General features: G+C 36.5%; 1 protein-coding gene across 2 annotated transcripts in view; it reads right to left on the reverse strand.

Moving 5' to 3' along the window:
- Positions 1–469: 469 nt before the first annotated feature.
- The window catches only part of DNAAF9 (dynein axonemal assembly factor 9), a 138,257-nt gene continuing 121,515 nt past the window's right edge, over positions 470–17,211 (reverse strand). For both annotated transcript variants that reach the window (XM_075128148.1, XM_048846391.2), the window contains exons 30-37: positions 16,604–16,739; positions 15,663–15,749; positions 14,260–14,366; positions 13,435–13,509; positions 13,024–13,226; positions 10,408–10,473; positions 7,125–7,218; positions 470–4,632 (exon numbers count right to left, since the gene is read on the reverse strand). In XM_075128148.1, coding sequence (XP_074984249.1) covers positions 4,520–4,632; positions 7,125–7,218; positions 10,408–10,473; positions 13,024–13,226; positions 13,435–13,509; positions 14,260–14,366; positions 15,663–15,749; positions 16,604–16,739 — 881 coding nt within the window. In that variant the 3' untranslated portion in view covers positions 470–4,519. The remainder of the gene's footprint in view (positions 4,633–7,124; positions 7,219–10,407; positions 10,474–13,023; positions 13,227–13,434; positions 13,510–14,259; positions 14,367–15,662; positions 15,750–16,603; positions 16,740–17,211) is intronic.

Raw genomic sequence — 17,211 nt, forward strand, 5'->3', positions numbered from 1 at the left:
ATTCTGAGATGAACATTAGTCGATAATTGATTTTGCTTTAAAAATTAGTAAAATCAATTTTGCTGTTGAGACTTGCAATACGATTTCTTGCTTTCAAAGAGTAAGTGGCCATAATTCTTTTTACAAGTGTGCAACTGGTTAAAATCAAGCCTTGAGTAGTTACAATAAACAAAAATCACTTCCTTGAGCTTTACCCAACTAGTTAAGAGGCTTACCATATGGTCTGATATAAACCAGCAGCTTTATATGATGGTTTTGCTTGACAGAGATCACTTACCATGAAGATTTTAAGTGTACACAGAGAGCTTTAGTTACAAGTGATCTCGTGGCATTTTGTTTCCTGTTTTAGTTAACTGTCTAACACACCTAATTATATGTAGTCTTAATTTAAAAAGTGACTGCTGAGAGCCTCAAAAATATAGCTTAAATAACCTTGAACTTGTTCAATTTGTCAAAGAATCAAATGAAAGACAACAGATGGATATACTTTATTGGTTCTTAGCATGACATCGGAATTACAGTTGTAAAAAATCACACAAACTGCAGGTATAAACATGTAAAACAATACAAAAATAAATGGAAAGGTAATTTTATATATTTACTGAATCGAGTTGTGTAATAAATACAATAATAAGCAAAAAAGCTTCAATCACACAATTCAGTTTAACTGAAGTTACAGTAGTGTTTGTAAATACAAGTTTTAACTTAACAAGTTGCAAATATTAAAGCATTGAAAACTAGTATAAAAGTGAATTTTGGCACATTGTAAAGTGAGATTTGTTATATTAGTATTTGACAATTATGTAAAAATGAAGCAGTTTCTCACTAGCCTTTTGAGGTACATTTTTAACAATCTAAAATTAGATTAACAACGTTGTTCTAACAACTCACAGTTTACAATTTACTATACTAGTTACAATTTTCCCTTTTAAGAATACCAAACAAGGTATTCCAGAGCTTATATCTGTGCAAATTCAGAAAAATCTCAATATAAAACTTATTAGGGAACTTAATTGCAACTTAAATCCTCCCTGCAATCATTTTTGCTAAATAATAATACAAAATGTGTAAAAACTGGAATACCAAATTCCACAGCTTTATAAAGAAATAATCCTAGGTCACAGCTCAGTTCAAGTTGCAAGTGTTCCCTTGCTAAGTTTGTCACATTTTCCACCCCCCTATAACTTCAGCAACTTCTGACCAACACTCATTCTCTGTGAGAAAAAAACACAAGCTGCTAACGTTAAGGTCAGCAAAGCATATAAACCCTTTGAGGACTCTTAGCACTTCATCACAATACCAGAAATGCCTGGACACAAAGTTACTGTTATCCATTTTCATTATACAGTAAAAAGACAGTATAATGGCACTTTTTACTTATTTGAACATTTGCAGCTTATCGAGAGATAGTGCTTTTTTTGTTTTACAATAGCTAAAAATTTCAAAAACTAGATATTTATGATTAACCCAATTCTTATCTCAACTTCAAAAAATAAAACCCAGATTACCCTACAGTTAGGGTTCAGCATGGTATATACATCTCTGACAGGAATACAAAAATGACGATTTTCCCCCCTTAAAAAAAAGGGGGGCTGCTGACTGTTGGAAGCAAAATGAATCAGCAACTGCTATAAAACATCAGCGGCATCAAGTATTTATACATTTTAGTCCTCAAAGAGTTTTTTTAAAAAACGATTTAACCATATGTGCTAATATTCTTCACTAGGTTAATTTTAAGTCCTTTCACCAAAACCGTTTCTCCTTTAAAAAAAAGGGTGCAAGCAATACAACCCATGACGTCCACTCCCATAATTCGCTTAGTGCATCAATGGCGCCATATGCAAGGCACTGCTATGTTTAAAGGATAGTATTGTCACAGTTTCACTATTTCGGTAATTTTTTAAAAATCACAGTTAAACATTAAAAGCTGAGGTAATCAAATTATTTCAATACCAAAATATATTAATTGAAATAGTACCAGTATGGTGAAAGGTCTTCATATTACACAGTTATTGTTACCACTCAGCATGCAGTACAGCATATAGTATCTATACTATGCCTTTGTTGTGGTGAACTCTTCTGATTCAGGCTTTAAAAACAGCTTGATTTGTGCAGCAATAATCCCAATTTAATATGTTTATTATTTCCTGTTTTGGTCACAGGGCATCTCGGTTTTAATTAGCTTATTATATACTAAACCTAGATGAATCAGCCCATCGATATTTATTTTCAAGAGCTACACAAATTAGCGTTCTTAAAGAGTTCAGCAGAGTATAAGCTACAATATCTTCATCTATCAATTGCACTTAAAACCTACTCCATTACTGATTTCCAAGTTGAGACAAAGTGTCAACAAAGTGCCATTTGTCTCAGCTCCTGGTATTTTATGTCTGACATTACATAGTCATACAGCTATTCTAGATATATGGCTTTTGCAGATTAAACAATTTAGGCTAAAAAGGAGCAAACAGTGTTTACGCTAAGTTATATTGGCAAAGAATTATTCTATTGTCTAAATGCCCCTTTTGTTGCAATATTACCTACAGAATTTTATATTTTCACAATGCTGTTTTAATACATAGTTTCCATAGCCAATTTTACTTCGTTTCTAAACACTGACAACACCCCAGAAATCAACTGTTAACTACGTTTACCTACCAGGCACTAAACATATTAAAAGACTAAAGTGTAGCCATGCATAGATAATTCTCGAGCCTTATTATGATGCTCTATACCTGTAATATGGGTTGCCCCAGACAGCATACAAAACTTGGAACTAAATTGCTGGCTTTTACTGTGCTTTATAAGGAAAACATTTCTATCCTATTCAAGTCCTGTGGTGTGCAAGATAATGCCTAAATTCTGAAAGCTTTTAACATCTAGCATGAAAAAAAAAAACAAAAAAAACTATCTAAGCAGCAGCCTTACAAACATTTAAATTCTAATCTGCACCACCTGGAATTCAAAATCTGTACTTTCTTACAGAATCTGTATACCCTAATGATCACAGTACAGGCAGCTCACTGAGGTTAGCTAGTAGTGATGTATACTAAAATTTTATCTAAAGTGTTCCAATTTTTATGGTCTAATTGAAATTTCAGCCATTTAAGATTCCAAATATAAAGGATTTATTTCCTAACTAAGGCATCAAATTTCTATGTAAACTTGCACTTGACTGTAGGAGTTCAATATCGTTTTCCTTTCTTAACAACAGAGCTTATGAATACAAGTTAGGCTTCATTATTATAATCATACTATATGGAATTATTCCTTCAATAAATTCTTATTGCATCAAATACATCTGATCAACAGAAAGGTCACAGATGCACTAAAAGCTGATCCTTATCTGTTCCTGAGGCAAAGGAGTATGCAAGTTAAAATATTCACCCATGGTTGGTTTCCACAAAACTAATTTCCAAACACACAGTGAGCTACAGTAAGCTGTTTTTCAAGGTAACAAGCCCTACAATAAAGTCAGGCAGTAGCCTGCAGGTTAGCCACTTCAGAGTCTTGGCCAGCACTCTACGCAGTCATATTCAAAATAATTCTTGTTTAATTTAGAGGACAAGGTGCCATCATTCTCACTATAATATCAGCTTGAAAAAAAACAAACAGGCAAAAAAAAAAATCAAACCCAGTGTTTCAATTCTGTGGAAGGCTATGGCACACTGACTCTCCTAAAAGCTTGAGAAATAAAGTACTTCAAGTACTATTCTGTATTTCTGTACTGTTCTTTTTTTACCTTTGAAAAACATATCAAAGTAGACAAATAACTCATCTCTTCAGCCAAAAGATACCTCGCTCATCCCCAGATGATTTGCTCAGATGTGGGCGCTAAAGGAAAATATACAAGATAACCCTTTTACTCTCAAGCAATGGCAGGTCATAGGTTACGCCACTCTGCCTGTAATGCATTCTGCATGATAACGATAGTATCGCAGGAGAAAATGAGCCATTGAGAGCAGCAGTATCAGATCAGGTGATCAGAGCTTTTCAAGTGTTCCCCCATTTCTCGTTTTAGGAACACACTCAAACTCTCATACTGAAATACTACAGGGCATAACAAGTGTTGGCCACTTTTTCATTTATGGACACTTGTGTACATTCTGTACAGGAAGTTTGACAGGACTTTGAAAGAAATGAGCTCCAGGTTTTTGATTATCTGTACCACAGACCAATTTCACTGCTCATACACAAGGCTATTAGGACATACAGTTTTGTTTTGAACATGTAATATTTCCACTGCTAATCAGAGAAATTCCAGGTGATACTTTTTATGATCTGGAATTAAGGTGAAGTGGATGTGAACCAGACTGTACAAACAACTAAGTAGTTACCAGATTAAAATGCCAGCTTTACAGGAATGAAGTTTCATTTTAAAACTGCTGAAACCTAACATTTTACTTTTCATTTTCTTGTTAACCAGCAAGGCTGACAGCATTTTTCGGTTACTGATAGTCAGATGACAGTTTAGAAATCCACAATGTTTATGTGCATTTAATACCACGAACATGCATGCTTATGTCTTCTGCTCAAAGAGGTCATGATATTCTTGTTCTTCTAGCTCTCTGTTGTACTTTTCGATTTCTCTGTTAGCTTCTTCCAAGTAGTCATTCATGAATTGGTCCATTACTGATGTCAAAATACTAAGGAAAAGTATTCACCCAAATAAAAATGTGCGTTAGAATCAGAACAGGTTGGACTAACTAAGCAACTGAACTCGTTAGCTCTGCATATTAACAGGATGAATTTTCCTCTGTGGGCAATAATGCAATGTATTAGCATATCCTGGAGTCAGAACGGATTACCAGTACTCCTCCTCAAAGAGGCTGTAAGAGTTACATAGGTAACTTTCTTAAACTCAATAGGAAAAAATAATAAGGGCTGTGACATATACCAGCAGGGCAGGTAAGTGACAGTAAGGATATCTCCAGGACATCCAGTCTCTGCCCCATCCGTTGCTTCTCTAAAATCATCCCAAGCTTCAATCTGATGTCCCTGGGGAAAGTTCTGTTAACAAAATCAGGATTCCTATCACCAGCTGCTCTTTCAATCTGGCTTTTAAATGTACTCTAAAAAAAATGTAGACCCATCCCACAGTATCTAGACTCTGGAAGTATGTATCATTTGTACTGAATTTCATTTAGGAGGGGAGAGTAAATGAGAAAGAGGGTATTATTCCTGTTATTAGACTGTTTTAATGGCTGTGAAAGGGTGGTTGATGCTGTGGTACATTAATTTGGGATAGTCTCATCTATTACTTGGTCTTGCATATCAGAATTACATGAATTTGATTAAGTAGGTTAATATTTATGGCCAAGGTTTAGCATATGTGCTGCTTTGTTCTCCCTTAACTTTTCTACCAAATGACTATGGTTAGGGAATGCATCCAAGAAGGGAAGAGAGGTCTGATGATTTAAATTAAGTGCCACAGAAGTTGTGGAAGGACAGGTCAGCCCTCTTGCTCAAAGAAGAACTGAGGTATCCACCTGCAGCTTTCCAAGTAAATTACAATCAATCAGTTACTGAAGATCAAGAAATAATAAAAACAAAAGTGAGAACATAAAAGCAGACTTGAGGTAAGTTCTTTGTGGCGGAGATGGTCTTTTTGTTCAGTACCAAATGCAATGGGGTACTGGTTCCTAGGCACTGCAATAATACAAATAAATAATAGTTTAGAGAGAATCTTAGGACAAAAATATTACAAAATGTGATGGACACATGAGGAATTGTACAGTGGGGGGTCTGTTAATAGGACTCTGGAGTTTTGGCCAAATATTGAGACATATGGCAATACACCAATTCAGGAAAAAAGTAATCAGTGATATTCAGGAAAGAAAATTTAAAAAAAAACCCTTTGATCTTTGTATACTTTATTTCGTCCTGACAAGGAACAAATTCTGCTGATTTAAGAAAGCAAAGATCGCTAATTTCAGAGTTCAATGTATGCTCCCCATAGCTGGTTGCTCATATTAAGTAAAGGGTGCAGAACCCAAGCAAGGTTTTTTAAATAACAAAGAGAGTGCAGCCGTATTTTAATTCACAAGTAAATACTGGAGGATAATCACGCACATGCTTCTGATTTTGTGTGCACACTCTGAAGACAGTGATTAGTTGGTATGCACGGGAGGTTTTTCCACATCAATCAGGCTAGAAGGTTTTTTACATTAATGAAACTTCAATATCCAAGGAACAAGAATATCCAGAGATCTTGCTGTCTTTTTATTTGGTTTCTCTAAGTATATATTCTTTTTGTGACTCATTATCTTGAAAGGTAGTAAAAGGATTATTTGGTTTAAATTGAGATTTTTTTTTTTGTATAGTATGCTTCTGATTATCTGAAAATCGCAGAGGACACAGATTTTGCTTGGATAATCAGGAGTTTGGATAATTTAGAGGGCAGGAGTGGCAGCGAAGGGAGCCCTCTGTAGCTCATTGCCCCGCTCACTCACTCCCATGACACCAGGACTACCCTCTTGATTGTTGCAAGCAAAAGGGGTGTGGGTGGGGAGGAGAGGAGAGGAAGGCTGCTGCCCTCATGGGGCAAAGAGGAGACTTCTGGCCATTACTCTGATCTGCCCCAACAGGACCTTGCACATGCAGGGATCAGGTGTCACCAGCCCTGCAGCTCTGTTGTCATGGCTCCACTCACTCAGTCCCACGACAGGAGGGCTGCACAAGGTTTCCTGAGCTACTGCAAAGGCCATTCAGCAACAGGGTGGCCTCCACCAGAGCCGGGGGTCTGTGCTCTATCATCTGAACCTCCACATTATCCTAATGCAGAGCATGGAGACAAGGGAGTGATTCGGATAACAGGGTTTTTGAAAAATCAGGGTTATACTGTACTTGATTTTCTATATGATCTAATGACCTATGGTTTGTTCAATTCAGCTTCTTACACGGTGACTGTAGGAGTGATCTATTAATGTTAGAGCCTGATATGGCAAATGGTCATATGCTGATTTAAAACATCAAAACCCTTCACTTTGCATGATCACCAGCTAGTCAGCTGGCTCTTTTAGGGATAATGCTCTGCCTCAGTATTCCATACATCAGCTTTGTCTAAATCTGCAGCATACTTTCTACAAAAATACTCATGAATTTAAATACATATTAAAGGATACGTGGATGGTAATCCATCTTATCCCCAAAGAAATTCACAAACTGAGTTCCATTGTAAAAGTAACCAGCTGGAAGTGGATCCAAGTGGCGCTTCACCTGCATTCAAAGGCAATACTGTCCCATTAGACTGTCAGTAGCTCTAAATGTCTAAAACATGGTTATGTAAGTCTATGCAGTTAAACAGAAGGGGGATGCCTCTTTCGAGAAACTTACCAACCCAGTACAAAAGTGCTTGACCTTTTGTTTAAATGAGTAGTCACTTTGCAAAACAGGCTTAAATACTAACATGATTGCAGTATCTTTAGCTGTTACCTTATAATTTAATTTTCTACTAGGAAAATTGAGGAAAAAACAAAACGTTTATTGTCCTCTCAGTTGTAAAAGAGGACCCCAAGGGCTTGTCTAGACTAGGATAAAAGGTGTACTCTTAAAACTTAGTTAGCTAAAACAATGTAACACTAGTTTGGAAACGGCAAGTTAGCCCAGCCCTGTTTTAGTTAATATAATTTAAAAATACGCCTTTTATCCTAGTCTGAACAAGCCATTAATGTTAACTGATTCAGGGCTACCTTCTTGTGTCTGCAGACAAACCCCTCAAGAGACATGGACTGGCCCTCTTCATCTCAGTCTAGAATAGATTAATAGTTTCCAAGGCCAGAATGCGACCACTATGGTCATTGAGTCTGACCTTGTGTATAACAGGCCACAGAACTTCCCCAAAATGATTCCTAGAGCGTATCTTTTCGAAAGACATCCAGTTGATTTAAAAATTGTCAGTGATGGAGAATCCATCATGAGTCTTGGTAAATCTTCCAGCCATTGGATCAATGTATATGTTTCTCTGCTAGATTCAAGAGCCTATTATTAAATATTTGCTCCCCATGTAGATACTTATAGACTGTACTCAAGTCACCCATAACCTTCTTTTTGTAAAGCTAAATAGATTGAGCTCTTTGCGACTCACTATAAAGCATTTTTTTCAATCCTTGAATCATTCTCATGGCTCTTCTTTGAACCCTCTCCAATTTATCTACAACCTTCTGTACTGTGGACACCAAAACTGCAAATACCGAACACGGTTGTACCAGTGCCAAATACAGAGGTAAAATAACCTCTTTACTTCCACTTGAGATTCCCCTGTTTATATATCCCAGGGTCACATTAGCTCTTTTGGCCACATCATCACATTGGGAGCGCATTTCAGCTGATTATCCACTATGACCCCTATATCTTTTTTAGAGTTACTGTTTCCCAGTATAGAGTCCCCCATCATGTCGGTGTGGCCTACATTCTTTGTTCCTTGATGTAGATATTTACATTTAGCCATATGAAAATGCATATTGTTTGCTCGTGCACAGTTTACCAAGCAATCCAGATAGCTCCATATCAGTGACCTGTCCTCTTCATTATTTACCACTACCCTAAATCTGTATCATGTGCAAACTTTATCAGTGATGCCTATGTTTTCTTCCACATCACTAATAAAAGAGAGCCAAAACTGATCCCTGCGGCACCTCCCTGGAACCATACCCACTGGATAACTTTTCCCCATTTACAATTACACTGAGACCTATCAGTTAGCCATCTTTTAATCCATTTAATATGTGCCATATTAGTTCTAGGTCATTCTAGGTTTTTAATCAAAATGTCATGTCTGTCAAAGCCTTACAGAAGTCTCAGTGTATTATGTCAACACTATGACCTTTCTCAGTCAAACCTGTGATCTCAAAGAAGAGATCAAGTTAGACATAGCCTGTTTTCCATAAACCCATGTTGATTTGCATTGATTAAATTACCCTCTAATCCTTTATTAATTGAGACTCTACATCTAACAGCCAAGGTGCTTACATCACTCCTGTCCCCATAATACCTGAACATCTCTGACTGTATCTCCGTGATTGCCTAAGAAATGTGGGAACACTCATTGTACAAGCAACTATAAATACTCTGTACATCAGTCCTCATTTCATTTAAGAAAATGGTGGCATGAGCACTAATTCCTTAAGCAACAAAAGTGGGGTAAGGAGTGTAGTACTGTAATTGTCCTTATTTGAAGAATAGAGAATGCTTTAAAAATACATTAAAATATGTCTTAACTACTTAAAGAACTAAGAAACAGGTTGCTTCATGGAGGTAGCCTTATAATAAAGGTAGTTGTGGGGTTGCTTTTGGATGGTCTCTTATGACAGGTTTCCTAAGGCGGCCTGTTGCATAGATTTCACTGCGTTTCAAACTAATTTTGAAACATATTCAGACCTTGGTAATGTGAAGCTTTTATCAAACAATTTGTTTAATTAAATTTAAAATTGATATATTTTGAAATAAAGGCACATCCTAATGACGTGCAACTTAACAGCTTTGCACCCTGTGCCATTTTCCAGACTGACTCTCCACAAAGATCTCCTGCAACTATCCATATATTTGTTGTGAGGACAAATAATCAAAATAAGCCTTCATTAAAATGCAAGAAGAGTATAGGCTAAAAAATGCTGAATAGCTTGCCGTGTAACTACAAGTACTAGTAGTTTCCCATATCAGATCATTAAATCCATTTTCTTTCCTGCTTTTTATTAACTAGAGATACATGGTTCTATTCCAGATGCATTACTACTTCAAGATATATACTGAAGAGCAAGAGCAATCTAAGATTGAGGCACTAAGTGCTTATGATTATAAGGATCTTTTTCCAGTCCTATGACATGACCAGATGCTTCCTTGACAAACTTCACATTTCATACAGGAGGTTTTAGTGTTTAATCACCTTCTATTCCAACAGGAAGCCACAGAGCAACTTGTAAATACTCCTGGTTTGTCTAAAAACAGACTGTACCAACAGCAAGACCAGCAAAGGACAGCTTAAGAATAGCAGCTGCAGGGGCAGACGAATATAGTGTCCACAGAAAGAACTATCTTAAATGAGTTTATTTTTGCCTCTCACATGTAGATGACAGCATAGATGAGCAAACAGTATGTATCTATATAGCTACCAAGAATTAAAGGAAATACATCCATCACTATTCTGAAAATGGGATTATTACTATGATGTGATAATCCAATTCCATAATAGAGTTTTGGAAGTGGGAGCATGGGGCTATTTGGAAACGAATGCTTACACAGCACTCCCACCACTTATCTGGAAGCTTAACAGCATCAGGAAAAATAGTTTTGAATGTATCAAGTCAGAAACTTAGAACACAGTTCTTGCTATAGCCTTCTATCATATAAATGGGCACTTAAGGAAGTGAGGATCAAAACAAAGCCTTGATGCTAATGGCTTGTACTTACATGAATGTTTTTGATCTCCTGCGGGGTCAGCATTCCTCTGGTTTTCAAGGCTTTCCTCTGAGGTTTCTATACATAGATTCAGATACCAAAAATACATTTAATGCTCATGGCAACATCACACTACGGTATAATTAAGGTACCAAAAAAACAACAACAAAAGAGCAAACAACCAGAAAAGTAAAACTACCAAGTTCTTGCAAATATGAAAAAGGTAGCAATCGGTAAACAAAGATAATTGTGGTTTCAGAGTAACAGCCGTGTTAGTCTGTATTCACAAAAAGAAAAGGAGTACTTGTGGCACCTTAGAGACTAACCAATTTATTTGAGCACGAGCTTTCGTGAGCTACAGCTCACTTCATCGGATGCATACCGTGGATGCACACTGCATCCGATGAAGTGAGCTGTAGCTCACGAAAGCTCATGCTCAAATAAATTGGTTAGTCTCTAAGGTGCCACAAGTACTCCTTTTCTTTTTTCAAAGATAATTGTGCTTAATCCTAACATAGGGTATTTTTTAAAAATGGATATGAATGCTAATAAGTGGACACGGTTATTAAATTGCATTGTTTACTTAAGGCACTCTAGATTCAATTTTTACAAATACAAACGTAAAAAACAAGAATCTTATACAAATGTGTTTTAGTTAACAGAACAGAACAAAAATTCTGAAGGTATTTTAACGAGACTAGTTAAATAAGCTATTGTAAAAAACAAAAAAATGACATAAGAGGCAGAACAATCAAGTTTTTAGACTTAATAAAGAGACCTATACCTCACTTCTTTAGGCAATATGCAGAAACTGACATACTAAGTTATTTAAAACCCCTGAATCAGTCTCTACTGTTGATGTTGCAGGGGATGAGAAGGCACTTTCATTATAAATTCCATTTACAGGAGGTTTGGAAATTTTTGAGAGCGCTACTGGTTGGGTAAAAATCTTTCATGTTTGCTCTCAGTCCAAAGATTATGCTTTTATTTTCAAGGTCTGATTGAATTCAGTTCAATCATTGCTGAGTTAGCTGAAGAAGAGGAGTGTTTTTCACCCTTGGAGAAATGTGCTTATTTTTAAAAACGTCCAATCTTCCATGAACTTAGTTCTCAGAACAGATAAATGCCATTGGCATGTAAGAAGCAGCATGATTTAGAAATAACATTTGTGTACATACAGCATGTACATTTCCCACTTAAAAAGAACACACACCCCATGCTGGAGGAACAAAAATAGCATGGCATGAGAACAGGGCTGGAAGCCAGAAACTCTCGAGTTCTAATTCTGGCTCTGATAAGGACTCCCCTCTGATTTCTGGAGAGTCTCAACTTCTCAGCCTACGCTGCATTCCAAGATGCTACACATACGAATTTATAGTTGTAGAAAAGATTGTCATTTATTATATCAGAGAAATCATGACCATCTAATTAAAGATTGTACCAAAATGTTTATGGACAAGGAGCTCGAGTTAATACAATGTATACAATCATAATTTTAATAGTTCCTGGCTCAAGTGCTGAACTGTGCAAACTTAATGTTCTCAATTTTTGTATGGAGTTTTCTTAAAAAAAAAAAAAAAAAAAAAAATTGAAAGAGATACACTCGCCAGTACTGTGGAACTGATTGGAAAGCACTGTAACATCTTTTCCCATACTCCTCAGGAGCTCAGACTGGTCACAGCCTCTAAAAAGCCTACAGAAGCACTGACTGCAGTCCCTATAAATATCTCACAGACAAGACACTCTTGTCCATCTTACAAAAGTGCATGCACCCAACCCTTTACTCTTCACGATGTGGCTATGTTAGCCACACACACGTACACATTTTGGACTTACTTAACAGACCACTTCACAAACTTAGAAAAAAAAATGTACCGCCAAACTGAACGTATGATTTTCAAGATCATGTAAATCTAAACCAGCTTTCACCTGAACACAGGTTATTTCCATGCTATATTTAAACTTTCTTTTCACAGCAGCAGTTTGCAAAATGTTTTAAAAACAGGAAGAAAACACATCCCCTCCCACCAAAAAAATTGTCTCATGATGAAAGATAGCTGAATAGTTTTTGCTCAAAACTTTTTTTTTTTTTTTTTTAAATCTTTACCGTCAAGCACAGACCAAGCCTAGAAAATGTAATGCCCAAAATTTGAGCAACTGAGACCAGGAGGGAGGAATGGAAACTACAGTGGTTACTGCCGCTCATTATCATCATTACACCCAAGTGCAGGTTCCACACACTGAATTGTCTGAGCTTCAACGGCTCTGGACCCTACCCATATGCAGGGCAACCATGTCTCAGTCCAAGTCTTCTTGGGTTTATTTGGACATACTCGCATACTCAATTTGCTATGGAGTATTCTGGAGGAAAGAGTTCTCACCGGGATTATGCTGTGACATGCTTTAAAAACAAAGTTCGAATTACAGGTGGCACCAGTGAGCCTTTTCAGCCATCTTGTTGAAAAGATCATTTCTAATGGTAGAATCATGTGTGCTCTATACAGTGCATAGTTAACCAGTTTCCAGTCTACTTTAACAATAAAAACATTAAAACACTCAAATTTCATTTTGGATTTTTAAACGAGGCAACACAGAAAAAAATCAACAGTTATAAGTGCGTCTGCAAACCTGCTTTGCAGTTTGTCTGAGCCAGTCTTTTATATCCTCTTCCTTAAGAGAGCAGCCAATGAATACAAGGAAGTACTCCTGCTGACTGCTGCGATCTCGGTTATCATTTCTTGAATCAGGAGGAGTAGGCCCCTCCTGAACAGGCACAAGGCTTAATGAATTAGATGATGTATTATGACAGACTTCTATCATCTTATCAGAATCTACCAAAAAGAGAACACATTTTCTTTAAACACTGGGCTGGTATAGCTGACTTACCTCAGTTATTTTAACAGGTAGCACATGTGCATAGATGCGTATAGTTCCTTTACAAACCAAACTACTACAAATTATATATTTTAGTATTCTGGGAGTAGGTGAAAACAACAAGTGTAATCTCAAGACCATGCATACAAAGTACACTCCAGTTACCTGAAAACTTAACTTTGCCCAAAATGTGGTATATGTTTCCAGAAAAAGGACTTGACTTAACTGATGACTTAATTGCTGTATGAAATAAAAATAAAAACAGGTTATTAAACTTATTTTTCCTCTTCCCTGGTGCAGCTCATTCAGCACAGATCACCTTGGCTACCAGTGGAAGGTTAGAGTCCCAATCTCTAAATAACCCACTTCACACTATTTGCTATGCTACGTCCCTTGAAGTCCACACTACTTGTAACTTCTCTTCCCTACGGGGGAGAAAAGGATGTATACTCGAAGGGTACTTATAATAAAAAAGTATCCCTCCCACATAATTGACTCTTAGTGTGGAAAGAAAGAAGATTCTCAGAAAAACAATTTTTAAAGTGACAGAAGGAAAGACATTATTTCTACTCTAAAAGCACATTTTCACTCTAGAAGTGGTCTGATTTTGTAATCATTGCAAGAAATTATATATAAAGTTGCAAGGTAGCTATACTTTAACACAAGAAAACAGAAGAAAAAAGTGTTTATTTCAACTTAGAAAAAGCTTCTAAGTATTGAAGTGTATGGGATAATTACCGTCAAGTGGTTAGACTGCATATTAAAATGTTAGATTTAATATTAAAAGCTTACACTTATTTAAACAAGGTCATGAGTCTAAGTTTCCAGAATAGACAAAAAAGTCAAAATACACAGCATATGAAGAACTTTGAGGAGAAATTATTTTCTAGATAAAAATTTCACATCATTCATGATTAGCATAGCACAGGGTCTCCTTAACTAAACACCCACAATATTTTAAATCTTAAAGTCACCAAAATCCATTTTTACCTTTACATTTGGTCACAAATCGTGTTTTTTCCAGAGGACGGCTAAACCACACACAGATCTGAACCATTGGTGGGAAGACAGAACCAGCTCCAAACTTACCATCATACCTTTTTAACAAAAAAGGGAAATCAACTTTATTTGCCAAAGATATTTTTGATTTCGTTTCCCCAGACTTCATGTGAGCAATCAAAGTTCCTGTAAGTGTCCATTATCATGCTTTATCTGCTTTTTATCTAACAGGTTTCTAAAAATGAAGAATATTTGTTATTTTAACAACAGAGGAGCTTTCATGAAGAGATTGCTAAATTCATTGCTTGTAAGAAGAGAAATACAAACGGTAAACAAGGTAAAAATTAGAATCATACAATTTCAGGGTTGTAAGAGACCTCAGGAGGTCATCTAGTCCAATCCCCTGCTCAAAGCAGCACCAACACCAACTATTATATATGTAATTTTGTATCACGACTGATATCAGGAACCGCTTCTATGAAGTTCCTGCTGTTAGCACTTTTTCCCCCCTAGGTGCACTACATTAAGAGACAGAATCCCAGCATCAAGAGGTTTGAAACAGTTTTTTCTCCAACCCAATCCTCTTCCCTTTGGAGCGATATGGGATCTAAAAGAAGCCTTACCCTTACTCCATGGTGGTTTATTTAAGAAACCTCTTTCAAACCCAGTTTGGAGTCAAGGTGTAATTAATTCTGAACAAGAAGCTGTTCTGGACTGACCAGGTATGTTGGTTTAAGGGCTGCACACTATGCCTCTAATACTCTAAATGTAACTAGAAAACAATTGGTCAGGATTTGGGACTGGTGCCAGGTTGGCAGTTCTGGAGAACAAAGTCTTCTATTTGCCACACAGATACAGCACAGACAGCAGCAGCAACATACCATCCCCAGCAACGTGTTGCAACCCTGAACTGTAGAAGATACCACTAGGTGTTAGAACAGAGTTCTGTTTCCATGTATTTCTGTCCTTGGCCTCCGCCGAGGCTGCCAATCAAGAAGGCTGATGTTTCACTGGGGATAACTGTGTGCTCGTAACTGAAACAATACCACTAGATCATTTAATTTAGGCTGAACAGATGTCAGACTGAATTTACTTCAAGTCAGTACTGACCTACTCCTCTTATTCTCACAGGGCTAGCTCTTGCTCTCATTGAAACAGCAACTTTGCCATCCATTTAAATGGCAACAGAAGAGGATCCTAAGTAGGCAAAAGATGGCACTAGTGGATCTAAAAACACTACTCACAGGCTCTTAAAAAAAAAAAAAAAAGACATTTACAAAGTCATTGGTCCACAGGTATGAATTGTCTTGAAAATATAAGCTAGTGGGGGCTTCTAAAATCCTTCATGTTAATTAAAAAATGCTTTTTTATTATTTCTCAACTAAGATACTTGCCAGCCAGGATACATTAAATATCGAGCTCTCATCATCGGAGGATTTGAAAAACTGCTTTCAGAGAGAATAAGCTCAATATCCTCATTCCTATTAAAAAGATAAATATTGAGATTTTTAATTTACAGAACACAGTAACAATAGCCATTTATCTGTAAACCACTTATATAAATTAGGATGTGCTAGTCACATTGCAGTAAAATAACGTTTACTATTTATGGTAAATTAGAAGTTTTTGTTTAAAAAGAAAGGAATTCTCTACTCAACTAATTTTCTATTTGCAACTAGGATACAAGTAAATATACTAAATAAAATATATAACACAGCAAAAAAGCCCTCATAAGAACTTCATCGGATCCTCAATTCAACTTTTACTGATATTGAGTACGACTTACTCATTGACTTTGGTCCCATTAAAGTTGAGTGGGTTTACTCATCCATGCCACTCAATGTGCGTAGAGGTTGCACAATTGGTCTCTAATGGAACAAATATTAATATAAACCTACAATCTGTAGAAAGAGAATCTTACCTGCACTGCTGTATAAAGTAAAACCTAACATGAAAATTACTCTGCAAATGAAAAGCTACACCCATTTTAAACCTTAACTTTTCCTAAATCATACTGTATTATTTGTAGCTTATGGTCATTTAATGTATTCCTTTGACACTTAAATCCTTCGTGAATCATGCTGTATCAGAACATCTGGTTGAAGTGTAGATGACATTCTTAAAATGCCAAAATTCCAAGAACAGATGAGGTATCCTGTTATCAAAGAAGTAATCACTAAGAAAAATAAGCATTTTTCTAGTTTATGTACTAAGTCCACTTTCTGTTTATAGGTGAAAGTCAAAGATGGTCAGCTTTTCTTGTAAGAGAGTGTTTTCCATTTTTAGAACAGCAACTTGAAAATTGCAAAGAACTGGAAACTTCAGCCAGTATTACCTAGTTACGAGGCCATTTTCTGCCAAGATAAATGAAACAGCAGGATTTGCTGCTCGTATGAGGCTCTGGAGTTGTACAAGGAGTGGGTGTCTCTGCTCTGTAGTATGACTTGTGAAGACCACATTGCTCACCAGCCCTGCATGAAGAAATTGGGGAACAGTTCACTCAAATAATGTCTGCAATGGTGGAGAACAATAACAAACATATGCTGGTTAAGTAGTATAGCAAAAACATTTTTCCAGGTTGTAACTGTTGACCAGTATATGCTGGCTAGCATATACATAAATACACTGCTCCATGTGTATGAAGAAGCACCAATAACATTAAGCACAAATATTTTAACAGTGACACAAACTAAACTGGCCTATACCATAATCCTGTTCACTTTATCCTAAGTATCTCACTTAATTTGCTGAAGTAAATATCTGGCATAAGCAGATAGAACAAATTTAATCTTGATTTTGACCAGTTTCCTATGTCTCAGTACAAGCTAGTGAAGTACCTTCACAGACCAGTATCTGGAATGCTAGTATATAAAACTAAGATAAAGAAGGACCTGTACAACTAGTTAGGGAACTGGGACAAACCAATGGGTTGGAATTTAGTGA

Source organism: Caretta caretta, chromosome 4 (genome assembly GCF_965140235.1).
Source record: "Caretta caretta isolate rCarCar2 chromosome 4, rCarCar1.hap1, whole genome shotgun sequence".
In the NCBI taxonomy this organism is placed as follows: domain Eukaryota; kingdom Metazoa; phylum Chordata; order Testudines; family Cheloniidae; genus Caretta; species Caretta caretta.